Genomic DNA, 16,361 nt, shown 5'->3' with positions numbered 1-16,361 from the left:
GGAGAGCGCCCCCCCCCCCCATCAACTTAAAAAGTCAGCAGGAACGATACCCACTCCCTCTTGCCTTGGCCACCCGGACCACCCCACACCTCTGACTGACAACCTGAACCCTCCCCCCACACCCCCCTGACATCAAGGCCCCCCCAACACCCCCTCCCACCACCCACCAAGTCCCCAAAAGAAGGCCCTGGAGGTCTGGGGGGGTTCATAGTTTATTTAAGATTTGATTACTCGCCTATCCTGAATTCTAGGCGAAAATAAAATAATAAAAAAATTGATTAGGACAGAAGCATATACAAACTTACTACAAAGACGAAAAGACAGTTAACAGAAAGGAATGAGGAGGAACTACAATAAAGTCTAGGAAAGGTGACATTGATGGAAAGAATGATAGAAATAGGGAAACAAATGTTATACTGCTGTATCTCTTAGGTTAGAAAGCAGAAAAGAGGGAGAGAGAAGAAAGAGCAAAAAAAAAAAAGAGGATGATTGATGTTCAGAAATGATTTTAAAATCCCCCTATCTCAAGAACACCCCTCCAAACACCCCCCCCCCCCAAACACCCTCTCGTACCTTTTTAAAGAAAGCTGGTATGAGAAATGTCCACTCACTCTTGCCGGCATGCCCACCTCTTCAAAATGGTGGGCCTTCAAAATGGTGGGCCCTTCAAAATGGTGAGGACCCTAAGACCTGATTGACCCAGATACCTAAGACCCCTCCCATAGGAGAGGCCTTAGGTACCTGGACCAATCAGGGCCTTAGGTCCCCTTCCTGGTACATCCTGGCATGCACTGGGAGGGGCCTAAGACTTCAATTGGTTCAGGGGCTTAAGGCAGTGTTTCTCAACTTCTTCAAGCCAAGTACCCCCTAAGTCTAACAAATATCAACCGAATACCCCGCCCAAGCACCAACCCCCCTAATAATAGTACTAATTGTAATGTAATTTCTTCTATTCATTTTTCATATACACACAATATAATCTTATTCATTCATAATAGTAACTACTATTTTTTTTTTTAAACCCACACTGTATGCAGAGAAAATGTTAATTTTTATTTACATTTGTTTGTTTGTTTTTTCATAGAGGTCAAAGCAGATGACTTTAAAATATGCAATGTCACCTCAGTAACAACTATAGAAAAATAAACAAATATAGTGCAAAATATAGACAGCGGATATAAATTCTCAAAACAGACACATTTTGATCACTAAATTGCAAATAAAATGATTTTGCCTACCTTTGTTGGCTGGTGATTTCATGAGTCTCTGGTTGCACTTCCTTCTGACTGTGCATCCAATATTTCTTTCTTTCTGCCTCCTGCATGCTTCCTCTCTTCCAGACCATATTCCCTTACCCAACCAACATCTTTCTCTGTCCTCCATGAGTTCAACTTTTCTTCCTCTCTCATCTTCACCCCTATTGCAACATGTCTCTCTCTCTCACACACACACTGTCTTTCTTTCATTCACTTACTTGTTGCAAAGGGATTGGGGAAAGAGAGAGAAAGAGAAAGAAAGAAAGAGGGGGATCCAGGGTGCATCTCTCCCACCCCTCTACTGCCACATCCAACATCTCTCCCTCTCTCATCCCCCTGATCATGTGCATTTTTTGCCACTGCTCACTAGCCCCAGCCCCGTGCCCATTTCTCCTTCTCTCATCCCTCTCCAGCACAATACCACATCTCTCCCTCTATCACTATGTCTAACATTCCTTCCCCTTGCATCCCCTTCAGTCTGTCCCTCTGTTCCCTCTCCACCACCATATCCAACATTTCTCCCTCTCATCCTTCTGTTCCCCATGCATCTCTACCTCACTCCTCTTTCTATGCCCAATTTTCCTCTTTTTTCTTTCCCCATGTGCACCATCTTTTTCCCTCACTCACACACTCATGCCTAACAATTCTCCCTTTCTATTCCCTCCCTCCTATGTCCCAAGTTAGTGCCTCCTTCATCCCTCCCTTCTGTGTCCCAAATTCGTGCCCCCCCCTCCCTGTCTTCCAGCCTTTGTCCCAAAATTGTGCCCCTCCCATACCCCAATGTGCTCCTTTGCCCCCTCCTCTCCTTTCTCCCTTTGTCCCAGAACATGTCTCCTCTCTCCCTTACTTGCTTCCTTCAGGGCTGTCCAGCTGGGCTGCTCCTTCTGCCTTCAGCGGCACTTTTTGCAGGGAGTGCGAGCAGCGGCTCACCCACTGCACGTGGCTGACCCTCAAGCCTTCCCTCTGACATCAGCTCTGACATCAGAGAGAAGGTTTCCAGATCAGTCACATGCAGCATGAAAGCCGCCGACATGTCCCTGCAAAAAGTGCTGCTGAAGACATGAAGGAACAGCCTACCTGGAAGGTAACTGGGATCCCCCCACTAACCTGGGAGGCTTTACATCAGCTCTGACATCAGAGGGTTTTTTAGGTCATTATTAGCCGTCACTAAATTTAGTGCATGCCTTAGTAATGTTAGGCCATCAATCGGAGTGCTTGTTTTAATATTAATGATCTCATTTTAATACTAATGAGATCATTTACATGGGGGAGTCAGAGAATATAAGCCATTGTACATTGGGTCGTTAAATTAGGTCATGGCTAAACCAATCAGCAACAATCGTTAGATGATCAGAGCATTTAGGACTAGATTCACAAAGCAAACCGATCGTGTACCGATTGGTTTGCGACTCCTTTGAACCAGTTTTCCTTCCGGTTCGATTCACTAATCTCTCCAACGATCCGCTTCCAATCTGTGCATGCAAATGAGGGAAAACGCATGCAAAGTTGACAGGGATGCAATTCACCAAAGAAATATTGGGCTGGCTAATCAACCCAAGAAGCTACTGCTGGGCGACCAGTCGAAAACGTCTTTCTGACTCTCCAGCTCCATTGAAGCCCTGATCTCTGCCCTGTTCTCTGCTGCCCCGAATCTCTCCTGCCTGCCACCCCGATGCTCTTCCCCAATCTCTCCTGCCTGCCACCCCGATGCTCTTCCCCGATCTCTCCTGCCTGCTCTGCCCCGAATCGCCACTCTGCTTGTCCCCATCTCTCCTGCCTGCTCTGCCATGAATTGCCACCCTGCTCGTCCCCGGATTTCTCCTGCCTGCCACCTCGAATCTCTCCTGCTCTTTCCTGCACTGCGAGCCTGTGGTTTTAACCCACAGATTTAAAGCAGGTTAAAACCACAGGCTCGCTGGGCTACAAAAGTTTTTTAAAAAGTTAAAACAAAAAAAATTTTAAAAACTCGCAACTCACAGAGGTCTTGAAGCATGCACAGACCATCTACAGATGGTCTGCGCATGCACGGGATCGCACACTAGCAATCCATATAGGCCAGATGAGGGCATTCCTCCGAGCGCCCTCATTTGAATGTTTCCAAGTTGTGAATTTGTCGGGCCTGATAGGATCGGCCACAGATCACCCAGGAAAAACGGGTTAGTGAATCTAGCCCTAAGTGGATCCGGGCCTTGGTCCTTGCTCCACCCAATCACTACGTACAATGAAATCTCTGGTAATTAAATCCTGTTAATGAGTGTTTCCTGTGTTAAAGCAGTAGCACCTTTTTAAAAAATCTAGCGCCTAGTTTTTATTATTATTAGAAGCTAAATATTGTCTTACCCTTTTAGAAGTGACACAATAAATTCTCCCATGCTGGCCTCATAAATAACCAGGACATCAGATCCAGCTGTATCAAAATAGTACTTAAGCAGCGGTCTCTGCATTTAATTTGCACTTCAGCTTGTAAATAGCTGGTGTGACTATTTTAAGTGTGAGGTGCACTCAGACTTTGTAAAAAAAATTCCTTCTTGTTGCCTGCCTCAGTAGCTCCCTTTTTCTGGATGTATTGTCTCCTTTCTGGTTTTGTTAAAAAATAAATAAAAAGTATTTCTTTTGAAAGTAAACAGTTATCATTATTCTATTACAGTAATACCGTGTTTCCCTGAAAATAAGACCTACCCTGAAAATAAGCCCTAATTTCTGCTCAAGGGTTCTGCTTCACGGGGGTGGGGGGGAATTGGAGGGAGGGAGGAATAGAAAGATGCTACAGGGGGAAGGCACAAGGGGCTGGGTGAGAGGGGAGTAAAGATGCTGCACATGTGGGGGAGAGAAAGGAAAGAGGATTGGGGTGGAGGAGAGGAAAGGAGAGATGATCATTGTACAAGAAAAAAAATAAGACATTCCTCGAAAATAAGCGCTAGTACATTTTTTGGACCCCCAAATTAATATAAGACACTGTCTTATTTTGGGGGAAACACGGTAATTTGTTGTTTTACACAATTCATACTGGTCACTTTACCTCAGTGGTATTCACTTCCACTTCTTGAGGGCTGCAGAAGGCTCCAGTTTTAAGAATATTTGGGATCCATTTTAAAACAGGTTTTGTTATTTTGAGGGGCAGCTGAAAAGTTCTCAGTCCAATCAACAAAGTTGGGGCTATTTCCAATCGAGGGCTATACACTTAGGGGTCCTTTTACTAAGGCGTACTAACCAATTTAATGTGCGCTAAATGCTAAGGCGCCCATAGAATATGGGCGCCTTAGCATTTAGCGTGTGCTAAATCGGTTAGCGCGCCTTAGTAAAACACCCCTTAGTCCAGTGATTTTCTACTTTTATCATTCCATCAGAAAAATATGGACTAAGTATATACTGCCCCAATTTTGTTGGTTGTGCTGAGAACTTTCAACGGCCCCTTCATATGTTGACATTCTAGACACGAATATACAAATGTTCAACATGATAATTGTTAGAGTTATCAAATGGCTCCAGATAAAGGAGGACGGAAATAAAACCCAGATGTCTATCTGTCCTCCTTATTTCCATTGCTGTCAATGGAAGTAAAGCCAGGATGTCCTAATCCATCCTCCTTTTTCTGGTAACCCTATAATTGTGGCTGGTGATCTTTTCCTAACTTTCTGTGTAGATCATAGGTGCTTATCCTTCTTATTGTTCACTTATATAGCATCTTCCTTTTTCTTTGTATAGTTTCTCTTAATTGGTTCTACAAGTTACTAATACTTTCTTATTAATATATTGCTTATTACAAATATATTGTTACTTTATTATAAATTTAATAAAAAGAGAATATCCAGGATCAGTGTGCGTCACACAATAAAGGTAATGGGCACCAAATCTATCTCAAGCACATATATTGGGGGTATCCTGAAAACTCTCAGTTTGGGGAGCTTCTTGACTTGCTGATTGTGTGGTGCGTGTGCTTGGTTCCATGAGCATAAGCAGCCTTGTTTCTACGAGGGGGTGCTGAAACGTTCTCAGCCGTACCAAGAAGAGAATGGCGCGAATATGGTTCAATCAATGGTCTGAAACAATGTAAAAACATAGAATTTCATTTCTGCAAATTGGCACTTCACGAAATAAGATAACACTCTTCAGCTACAGTGGCAAAATAACGCTGAGAATTTAGGCAGTTGGTTGGTTGGGCTGAGAACTTTTCAGCACCCTCTCGTAAATGGAGACTACTATGTATTATTAATGTTTCATTTGCTCTGGAGTTGCTTCATCCTATGTTTCTTTGCATTAATTGCTTTTCTGTATCTTGCAGGTAAGCCGTGTTTGCTTACTTGGCCTGTCCTTTACACATGTTGTGCCTTTTCACTTTTTTCCTGTTTTTTTTCCCCCATTCCCAGGTTTGCAACCTCAGGATAAAAGCAAGGATCTGTACTGGTTTTAGAACTGTCCTTCGTCGTCTTCCTCCTCTTCCCCCCCCCACCCTTCCATGGGCTGCCCTTGTAGACCTCTCTCTCTGTCTCTCTCTACCTTGTAAAATTGGTGACATTCAGACTCAGAGCTGAAATCGAGTGGGTTTGTAATAGCTTCTGATCTTGGTTTTCAGCTCGCCGTTATTCCTTCTGTGGTGGACCCATCCTGAGCTGACCTGGTAGCAAAAAAACTGGTCTCAAGCCCCCTTACCTCTTACAGACCAGAAACAGCAAGGGCCAAAATCAATGCCATGAGTGGCAAGGGACAACTAAGGAAAGCAAGTGAGACTTCGAAGTACTGGTATTTTAAGAAGAGAAAAACATTATTTTTATTTTTCATTTGAGCTGAGATTGAAAAACAGTGTTGATATTCTTTTTTATTATTATTATTATTATTATTATTATTTAAGGAACTTTCTGAGATCGACTAATAAAATCCATGTCAGAGGTCGCAGGAAATGCAGCTGTTCCGGGATGTGAAACAGAAAAGTAACAGGCCTTCTCAGGAAAAACAAACAAAAGATGGATTTCTTATTTTCTGGTGTTGTGAATGTTATACCTAATTGGATAATTTTGTGGTGGCACTTCCCTTTTCAAGATCCCCATCGACTTTACAACTGGATTTGTATGCTTTTCTTTCAAAGACTTCTTTAATTAAAATATATATATATATTTGAACTATTAAAAGCTAGAAACTGGGCAAGTATTGTTTTGCCTGGTTATGAGCAGCAAATGGCTATCTGTGGCCCACCTGCCCTGGGTTCCCAGAAATGCAGCTGTTACAAGAACAACTGTTCAAACTCCAAGGTGGCACTTCTTATCTGTGGATTTTTTTTTTTTTTTTTAACTAAGGAACATTTTATGATGAAAGATGAAACCCTTTAGCAAACCGAGAACCTTCATGAGGAACAACTGCACACCAGCAGACGGAAAGGGAATCCCTATGGCGTAACTGTGTGGACAACTGATCTCACTTGTCTGCACATAGATCTTTTGCCTGTCTTTCCCTTACACTACTTCTTTCAGGAAAACAATGAGACTTGTACAATTGTAGGAAAAATCTGCATTAAACATCTTATTTTTATTTGCCTTGTTGTTTTCTTCAAACTTGAATTTAAACAACTGAATTTTGCAAAGAATTATTGTGACTAGACAAAGAAAATTGATCACATTGCCTGTAGCAAAATACTTAGGGAATCTTTTACTAAAGATTACTAGAGCATGTTATCTGCAGCAGGGCCCAAAGGAATACAGTGTGTCCTGTGACAGATAACATGCGCTAACCTTTAGTAAAACACCTCCTTGCAATGTACAAAGAATAAGTCCTGAACAAGTATTTGTAACACCAGGGGGTGCTGAAAAGTTCTCAGTCCAACCAACCAACTTCCTAAATTCTGAGCGTTATTTTGCGACTGAAGCTTAAAAACGTGTTATCTTATTTCATTAAGTGCCAATTTGCAGAAATAAAATGCTCTGTTTTGACATTGTTTCCGATCACTGATTGAACCATATCCACGTCATTCAATTCTTGGCTGGGCTGAGAACTTTTCAGCACTCCCTCTAAAAGCAGGCATAAGCGCATCATGTTTCTAAATGCAAACTAAATGTGTAATATCAGTAGTTAGGTGAAAATTCATAATGCGGTTTTTAAAATGCTTTAACTTTCCCGTGTCAAGACCATGAGCAGTTTTCTATTTGCATCAGGTTTTAAACATTTGAAAGAACCTGAGGTCAGTGATAAATGTTGAAAAGAATAAACACAGCTCGATATATCAAATTGTGCACTGGACATATGCCCTCTGTCTCTTTTTGTTTGTCTTCCAAATAATACTCTATCATGGTAATAGACTGCTAGTTGAAGGTTCTCTTCCACAACACAAAATATGGGTAACGTTATTATGCCTATTCCAAAACAACAAAACAGCCATCTTTCTCAACCATCTGATTTTAGGCCTGTAGCCAATATTCCTTTTGATTAAGTCCCCTTTTTACAAAACCGTGGCGCGATTTTTAGCACTGGCCGTGGAGGTAGTAGCTTCAATGCTCATAGTAATGCTATGAGCATCAGAGCTCTTACCAATGCTCAAATCTGTGCTATAGTTTTGTAAAGGGGAGGGGGGATAAATTACTAGAGTCTCTGGTAAATAGACAGTTATCAGAATACATAGAACAATTCTCTTGTTTGCATCCAGTTCGATTTAGGTTTCAACCTAAACATAGCACTGAACTGTTATTGTTAACATTAACATCAAAAGCAAAATATTGGTTGTCAATCTATAATATTACAATTTGATATTAGCGCAGCATTTGATTCAGTAGCTCGTTCACCATTAATAAGTAGATTAAGGGGTCATTTTACTAAGGTGCAAGCAGCCGATTTAGTGCACGCTAAATATTAGCGCATGCTAAACTCTTAACGCCTGCTACTGCGTCCATAGGATGTAATGGATGTGTTAGCACGCATTAGCGTTTAGCGCACGCTAAATCGGCTGCCGCATCTTAGTAAAAGGACTAGTAAGTGGTTTGGGGATGTGTGGATCAGTTATTAAATGGTTCATTGAATTTCGTACAAATCGGAGCTATTGTGTGATCAAGGATGGGGTTTTCTCTAAAAGTTGGAACTCTTTTTGTGGAGTTCCACAGGGGACTTCTATTTCTCCTATATTTTTAAAAATATTTATATGAGTTCTGTGCAGACATGGGTTCTGTCGGGTGAATATCTTTTACTCTGTTAGGCTGATGATGTTTTTTTTTGTTAATTCCAGTGGTTAGGGATATTGCAAATGTCAATATTAAGATCAGGGACTGTGTCGGAAAACTTGAAAGATGGGCTCTGTCCTGCAAACTGAAATTAAATACAAACAAGACAAACATTTTATGGTTTAATAATCAGTTGTCTTTGGTTCCTGCCAGGGCAGGATTAATTCGTCGAGGGCCCCTAGGCACACAAGTACACTGGGCCCCCTGCCCCGCCCCACCCCACCATGCGCCCAGGCGTCAGAGGGAAGCTTTGGGCAAGCAGCACCGCTTGCAAAATTACAGTTCCCGTTGCCTTTCTTACTCGTGTTGCTTGCTTGTCTTAATTTCCGTCGATTGGGGGGGACACGTTGCTGATCAGGGGGGGGGGGCGCATTGCCAATCGATGTTGGAGGGGCTCATCGCCGTTTGGAAAAAACAATGTTGATGCCCTCCTTCATCGGGCCCCACTAACCATTTCAGGCCCTAGGCACGTGCCTACTGGGCCTATTGGTTAATCTTGCCCTGGTTCCTACATCAATCAAATCAGAATCTGGAGTTGCTCTTAAAGTTGAAAAAACAACCAAAGTACTCACATTAGGGGTTATATTAGACCCCTCCTTAACACACAAGGATCAAATTGTAAATTCATGGAAGAAAAACCATGTATGTAATGAGACAGTTGAGATTAGGAAAATCTTACTTTTTTAACCTCACTTTGCATTGGTAATACAATTGTTAATATTATCACAACTTGACTGTTGAAATTCTTTGTATTTGAAAAAATAATTGCAGCTGATTCAAAATACTACAGTGAGGTTGATATATGGCCTGAGGAGATACAATGGTGTTTCTATATTCTATAAGAAATTTCATTGGCTGCCTATAGAGAAATGTATAGAGCAGGGATCTCAAAGTCCCTCCTTGAGGGCCGCAATCCAGTTGGGTTGTCAGGATTTCCCAATGAATATGCATTGAAAGCAGTGCATGCACATGGATCTCATGCATATTCATTGGGGAAATCCTGAAAACCCGACTGGATTGCTGCCCTCAAGGAGGGACTTTGAGAGCCCTGGTATAGAGTTTAAAACTGTTTGTCTGATTCATCATATTATACAGGCAGAGGCTTCCAATCATCTCACCTTAGGATCCTTTTACTAAGGCGCGCTAACTGATTTAATGTGTGCTAATCAATTTAGCGCACACTAAAGATTAGCATGCACTAAATGCTAGGGCGCCCTAGCATTTAGCGCATGCTAAATCGGTTAGCGTGCCTTAGTAAAAGGACCCCCTTGATCTTTTCATGTTTGCATTATTCCTCTAATAGACTGAGTAGTAAATTTTTATTGCAGTTTCCCCTTTTTAGAGGTGCATCTTTTTAAATGTCACTTTAACTCTTCTTTTACATATGCTGCTATTGTTGTTTGGAATGATTTACCTAGGCCAGGGGTAGGCAATTCCGGTCCTCGAGAGCCGGAGCCAGGTCAGGTTTTCAGGATATCCACAATAAATATGCATGAGATAGATTTGCATCTCAAGGAGGCAGTGCATGCAAATCCATCTCGTACATAGTCATGGTGGATATCCTGAATACCTGACCTGGCTGCGGCTCTCGAGGACCGGAATTGCCTACCCCTGACCTAGGCAAATAAGGACAGAAATTAGTTATTGGAGATTTCATAAAATGCTTAAAAGATTTGTATATTGTAAAGTTAGTATTTTTATCTAAAGAATTGTAAGGATATCTTTTTAGCCAAAGAATTGTATCTTCCCATAGAATTATGGCTTCTTTCTGATGTAAATCGCCTTGAACTGGTATTAGAGCAATTCAGAAATCTTGCATTAAATTAGATGAGATTATATTGGTTTTCAAAGTAGAATGGTGTTATCTGTAGTGATGTACAAGACAGTCTGCCATTCTCTTTTCTAAGCTTTTGAACTCAGAACAAGGTAGGATGGTGTCTTGTGCTATAAAACAGGAAAATCACTATGGGCCTCCTATTGGGGATGCAAGAATATTCATTCAGGGGTTCATTTATTAAAGGTTAAGGCATATGCTACAGGACTATTTGGGAACTTAAACGCTAGGAAAAAAAAGCAAATTTAATATCGCCTCTTTTTTTCTGGTTGGACATTCTCTTTGTATGGACTACACTTCTCCCTCTGTATTCGCTGTGATAGGGAATTAACAGAATCACAAATACAGAAAAAACGCAAATATGTTATTTGCTGTTTTCTATTAAAAACCATCGTGAATATGGTGAAATTGCGAGTAACATGGTGGGAGACCTGGCCTGTTCCTGAAGGAGAGGCAAAGTGCTGGGAATCAGCGATTTCTCTATGCAAGCTGATGTAATTTTGGGGAGGAGCCAGCAAGCTAAAAACCATGAATAATCGAAACCGTGAATGCTGAAACCGCAAATACGGAGGGAGAAGTGTATTTATGTGTAGAGAGCTACTATCTAAAATCAGGGTGATAATTTCCGCTTCTACTTTAAAATCTGTGCTGCTCTTGAGAGAAGCCTCGATCGAGCTTTCTAGCTTCCTCCAGTCTTGAGATTTCTTCTACCCCCTATTTTGTTCACTATGTTTAAAATATCCCAGGCTCGCGGGCAATAAATCCTGAATCTAATCTCGTGTTTCTCCTTAGGTCAGGAGCCTGCTGTCCCCCCCCCCCCCTCTTGCTTTCCTTTGAAGTTCTATTTAAGATCTTCGCCAAGTCCTGGATTTTGTCTTAAGCCTGGTCCAGGTCAGAAAGACTGCAAAATATCTGATGGCTTTGGAATCGGGATCTCCTTACTTCTCTTGGGGCTGTCTGACCGGCCTGCCTGCCCATCTTTCTAGATAAGTGGAGTCATTCTCTACCATGCCCTTTCAGGCAGGCTGATAAAACCAGGTGCACCTGAGAAGCAGGGGGCTGAACAACACCCTATACCTGGGGTTTGAAGCTGCTGAAAGTGACAGGGACATTGGAGAGGCAAACAGACTTTCATGCGACCAAGTGCTGGTGCTGTGGGCGCCTTGGTTTCCCCTTGCAGCATTTGCTGACATAATTTATAGGGAGAGAGAAGAGGAGGGAGGGAAAGGCTACTGGTGGTAGAAGCGGTCGTGACATTATCATTCTTACAGTTGCTGTTTGTGTGTAATCGAATCTTTCTATTTGCACAAGCAGAGAAGTTAGACAAACAAATCTTCAAAAATATCCCTTAGCCTTGCCCCCCCCCCCCCACCCCACCTCTCGACATCCAGGAGTAGACAAGAAATCCTAAGAACAATAGCATTTCTTCCAGCTCTAAACAGGAGTCCCTCGCATGCACAAAAGATTCCTCTTTCGGGGCTGGCTTTTGACAGGCCTGCACAGGCTCGCTCCCAGTGCAACCCCTCCCCCCCCCCAGCCTGCTGGGATCAGGGAAGGACACTTGATAGCCGCTGTTTCCGTGGTTGAAATATTTGTGAAGTTAACGCATAATCTGAAAGCGGAGGCTAATAAATTATAGGGTGCTAATTGGGACCGTGGTGGAGCTGTCAATCACGTTATCCCAAACACACAGAGCCCCCTCATAACCTAAAAAGGCAAGGGAGAGTCTAGGAAGAGCTTCCAGTTGTCACCAGCCACCTCTTCAGTGCATGGCGAGTTGTGCAAGGGGACTGCTTGGGCTACTTTCTGCTGCAGAAAATGCACAGCTTTGGACAGGCTATTGCAGAAAGCAAACATCTTCCTTGCCTCTAGCAGGGTATCCTCTAATTCAGTGGTTCCCAAACCTGTCCTGGGGGACCCCCAGCCAGTCAGGTTTTCAAGATATCCCTAATGAATATGCATGAGAGAGATTTGCATACCTGTCACTTCCATTATATGCAAATCTCTCTCATGCATATTCATTAGGGACATCTTGAAAACCTGACTGGCTGGGGGTCCCCCAGGACAGGTTTGGGGACCACTGCTCTAATTGCATGACCCCCCCCCCCCCACACACACACAATATTTTATCACTGTAAAGTCATTAAACAACAGGAAAGGCCTATAATGCAGTCTTTTTCCAATGCCAGGTTTTAAATCTTACAATGCTTAACTCTTTACTCCGGATTGGATTTCATGGCCTCATAAATGTCCTTAGCAATGAAACAAGGACATTTTTTTTTAAAAAAAAAAAAGCATTCAAAATCTGGAAGGGGTAGGGAGAGTGCCACAGCTCTGTTTATCGGCCTACATTTATCCGAGGACATCTGCTCCTTCTGAAAACTCCAGCAGCCCCTCAAGTCTGTGGTTTTAATATGTCACACAAAACAACCTGTTTGGAGGATGCAACAGTACAGTATTTACGAATAAGGCAGGCAGGAGACCAGGAAAGGCAAATCCAGGAGTAACAAGATGGACTAGCAGTAGTTCTTAACACCGTCTTTCCTGCGGAAGCACCTTCAGCAAGACATATGCCATGAATATGCATGACATACGATTTGCTGAGGACGGAGGTGGCGTATGCAAATCTCTCTCTCATACAAATTCATTGGGGACATCCAGCAACCCTGGGTGACTGGGTGTACCTGATGGACTGGGCTGAGTAAGCACAGGTCTAGTGAGTAAAATAGTTTGAAAGTCCACAGCTCTGGCTGCCCTTTTGCCTGTCCAGAGGCAATGTATGACGTAACTAGCTATTACTATATAAAGCCTTTCTGTGCAGTAGGTGCAACGGCTCCACAGTTAAAGCAACAAGAGCGGCCAGAAGAGGTTGCATACACTTTCGTATTGACAAATGATTATTTTTTGTAGACTGTGTAAAATGTTAGCTTCTTTTCAGAGCCCAGACCAGCTGTGAAATATGCCTACTTCTGTCAAATTGGCAGGAACCTTTGCAAACTGGAACCTAGTCGTCCTATATGCTCAGTTTCCCCTGCTGTGACTGTCTTTGTGATGGACTCTAACCATAACATTACAGAGGGAAGGGACCAACTGGCTTTTTGTATAAGGTGCAGGGGAAACGCAGAAGAGTAGCACAGATAGTGTTTTACAAAAATAATGTTGTGAATTTATCCTGTGCACATTAACAGCTGTACTTTTGAAAGATTACAAGTGAACTGAAGAAAGAATAAAAAAGTCTTTTCTTGTCTGTTTGCAATGTGAACGAATAGGACCGCAGACAAACACACTATGGGCTAGATTCACAAAGCAAACCGATCGTGTACCAATCATTTTGCGAGCCCTTAGCGAGCAGATTTCCTTCCGGCCCAATTCACACACACTGAACCCCCTTTGCTATGCACCCCAACCGACCCCCTCCCCTTCCTTGCTCCCCTTCCAAACAAAAGCAGCAGGAGGGATGCTTACTCCTTCCTGAAACCAAATGCCCCAGCCCCCCTGAACTACCCACACACCTCCAAGCCTTCCCCGCACCTTAAAAATAGATGATAGAAGGAGGGATGCCCAGTCCCTCCTGCTCTTAAGGCCCGCCACTGCAAAATGGTGACCCTTCCCCTTCTCAGTGCATCCTGGGATGCTTGGGGAGAGACCTAAGGCCAGGATTGGCTCAGATGCCTATGGCCCCTCCTTTGAGAGGGGCCATAAATGTCTGAGTCCACCTAAGCTCCTCCCAGGGGAGGGGCCTTAGGCACCTGAGCCAATCAGGACCTTAGGCTTCTCCCTCTGTATCCCGGGATACAAGGTGGAAGAGCCTAAGTCCCTGATTGGCTCAGGTGCCTAAGGTCCCTCCCCAAGCATCTGAGCCAATTAGGACCTTAGGTCCCTCCCCATGCATCCCAGGATGCATAGGGAAGGTGATGGCCCGCGGGCCTGGAGAACTGGAAGGGCATTCCTCCTACTGTCTATTTGTAAGGTACAGGGAAGCTGGGGTGTAGGGACTGGTTAGGGTGGATGGGGGATATCCGGTGGCAGGGAGGAGTGGGCATCCCTCCTGCTAATTTTTTTTTTAGGAAAGGGAGGGGTCGATTGAGGGGACATGGCGAGGGAAGTGTTGGTAGGTTAATTTATGGGCTGTTGATGAAACAGCCCTGGGCAGTAGGTACTCTTTAGCCCTGGCGCCCTGGACCAGAGCCTCACGTGGTCCATAGGTTAAGCCTGCCCTGCAACTAATTATTGATGGTTTAGAGCTCATTATTCAATTAATTTGTGCATGCATCTTGGGAACTTGTGCAAATTTGGGTGCCACATAGAAAGGTACATATACAAGGAGGTTGCATGAAAGTTCTCAGCCCAACCAACCAACTTCCTAAATTCTGTGCATTATTTTGCCTCTGTAGCTGAAAAGAGTGTTATCTTATTTCATTAAGTGCCAATTTGCAGAGACAAAATTCTATGTTTGACATTGTTTCGGATTACTGATTGAGCCATATCCAAGTCATTCTCTTCTTGGTTGGGCTGAGAACTTTTCAACATCCCCCTCTTATTTATACCAGCGCTATTGCTCATGTAAATGACAGCATCTAAATATGACATTTGCATGCACAACTTAGAATATTCTGTAAATTGCGCACATAAATGCTGGTCCCCCACCTATATCCTACCATACCCTTCCTCTGTTATCGCATTTGTTCAGGAAGCCTAAAGCTGAGGATTCTAACGATATGTTAAACCCACCAAAGGCGAGGATAATAGAAACTCCAGTGACTGAGGATTTTCAAGACTAAAGATGTTTGTTTGTCCTTCCAATTCATGCCAAGAGGTTTTGGAAACCCAAGTCAAACAGAAGTGCAGGAATGATGAAAGCATTACAAACTATCATTCTCATAGCTCCGAAGGCCTAGAAATGGAAGATCCTCTGCCTTAATCCACCAAACCTTGCATTGGTTTTGCAGCTGTTATCTCTTTTTCATGTGGGCAAATTTAAGCACATCATTATAAGATGGTGCTTAAGCATGCTACTGACATTTATGCAATAACCCCTAAATTCTATATAAGATGCTCAAAACTGTGCATGAAAATTTGCATGCACACACACACACACAATTAGAATGTGCAATTTAATTGAAGAACTAGCTGGCAGCAATTTGAATTTACATGCACATCTTCCTAGTCAGGATTCTATAAAGATGTGCGTGCAAATTTTTCCACTCAGATACAAAAGGGGGGGGGGGGATTGCTATGAGAGAAGCACAGGCAGATCAGGGACATTCCTAGAATTTGTGCAAAGTGCAGTTTTCAGTTGGCGTTGATTTGTGGTGGCATTTGGGAGTGGGCATCCCTCCTGCCAATTTTTGGATACTGGAGTCGTTCAGCACAGGGGTCCTTTTTTTTTTTTTTTTATGGGCACATCTGTGCCCAAAGGAAAAAAAAACCCAGACCAGTCATTTTTTCTATTGATCACTATTTTTGTGTGCATCACGTCAGTGGCTAGTTTGCATGGCATTTACCCAATGTGCATGGCTGAGTCAGAGAATGAGCGATCACGTGGAAAACCACACGGTGAGACATTTTATGCATCGGGTCGGCAATTACGATCGGTTGTTAAACCAGTCAAACCGGTTTAGCGATGATCGTTAGGTGATTGGTGACTGTAGTGCATCCAGATCTGAGTGTTTTTAGGTTTAACCTGATATGTGTCATTTCTACAGTGCTGGCAGATGAATGTATTGCCATGTGCCTGTATATTTAGAATCAAATCCAAAATCAGGAGCACGTGTGGGTAGAGCTGCAGGTGATGGAGTAGCCAGTGCCTTAAACTGGTCGTCAAACACTAATTAAGGTTTCTTTCTAAGTATACAGCAGAATGGAGATCACAATACCAAGAAAACAAGTGTTGATCAGCTGCTTGTTTACTATCACCTCCGCCTTCAATAGAAGCTCAAAGAATGTTACTAGGGAATGTATAGTTAAATTCTTGGGTTCATAGACAACGGCGCGAAAGACAAAAGTGCACGCCGACAATTGAGCGCAGCGCGCACCGCCGCACCGCTCTAAATTACAGTTTTTAGGGGCTCC

At 43.1% G+C, this 16,361-nt stretch overlaps 1 protein-coding gene across 4 annotated transcripts in view; it reads left to right on the top strand.

The window, feature by feature from the left end:
- Positions 1 to 16,361, top strand: part of VGLL2 (vestigial like family member 2) — an 81,764-nt gene that overhangs the window by 18,447 nt on the left and 46,956 nt on the right. The window contains exon 4 of one of the 4 annotated variants that reach the window (XM_033935924.1): positions 6,106 to 7,466. The exons of 1 other annotated variant lie outside the window; for it this stretch is intronic. In XM_033935924.1, coding sequence (XP_033791815.1) covers positions 6,106 to 6,116 — 11 coding nt within the window. In that variant the 3' untranslated portion in view covers positions 6,117 to 7,466. Of the gene's footprint in view, positions 1 to 5,623; positions 7,467 to 16,361 lie in introns of those variants that run through there. 2 more of the 4 variants (XM_033935922.1, XM_033935920.1) reach the window with 2 other exon arrangements.

The sequence above is a fragment of the Geotrypetes seraphini genome, chromosome 3 (assembly GCF_902459505.1).
Source record: "Geotrypetes seraphini chromosome 3, aGeoSer1.1, whole genome shotgun sequence".
Taxonomy (NCBI): domain Eukaryota; kingdom Metazoa; phylum Chordata; class Amphibia; order Gymnophiona; family Dermophiidae; genus Geotrypetes; species Geotrypetes seraphini.
Note: the sequence above shows the minus strand (reverse complement) of the source record. Positions and strands in the feature narration are given on the sequence as shown.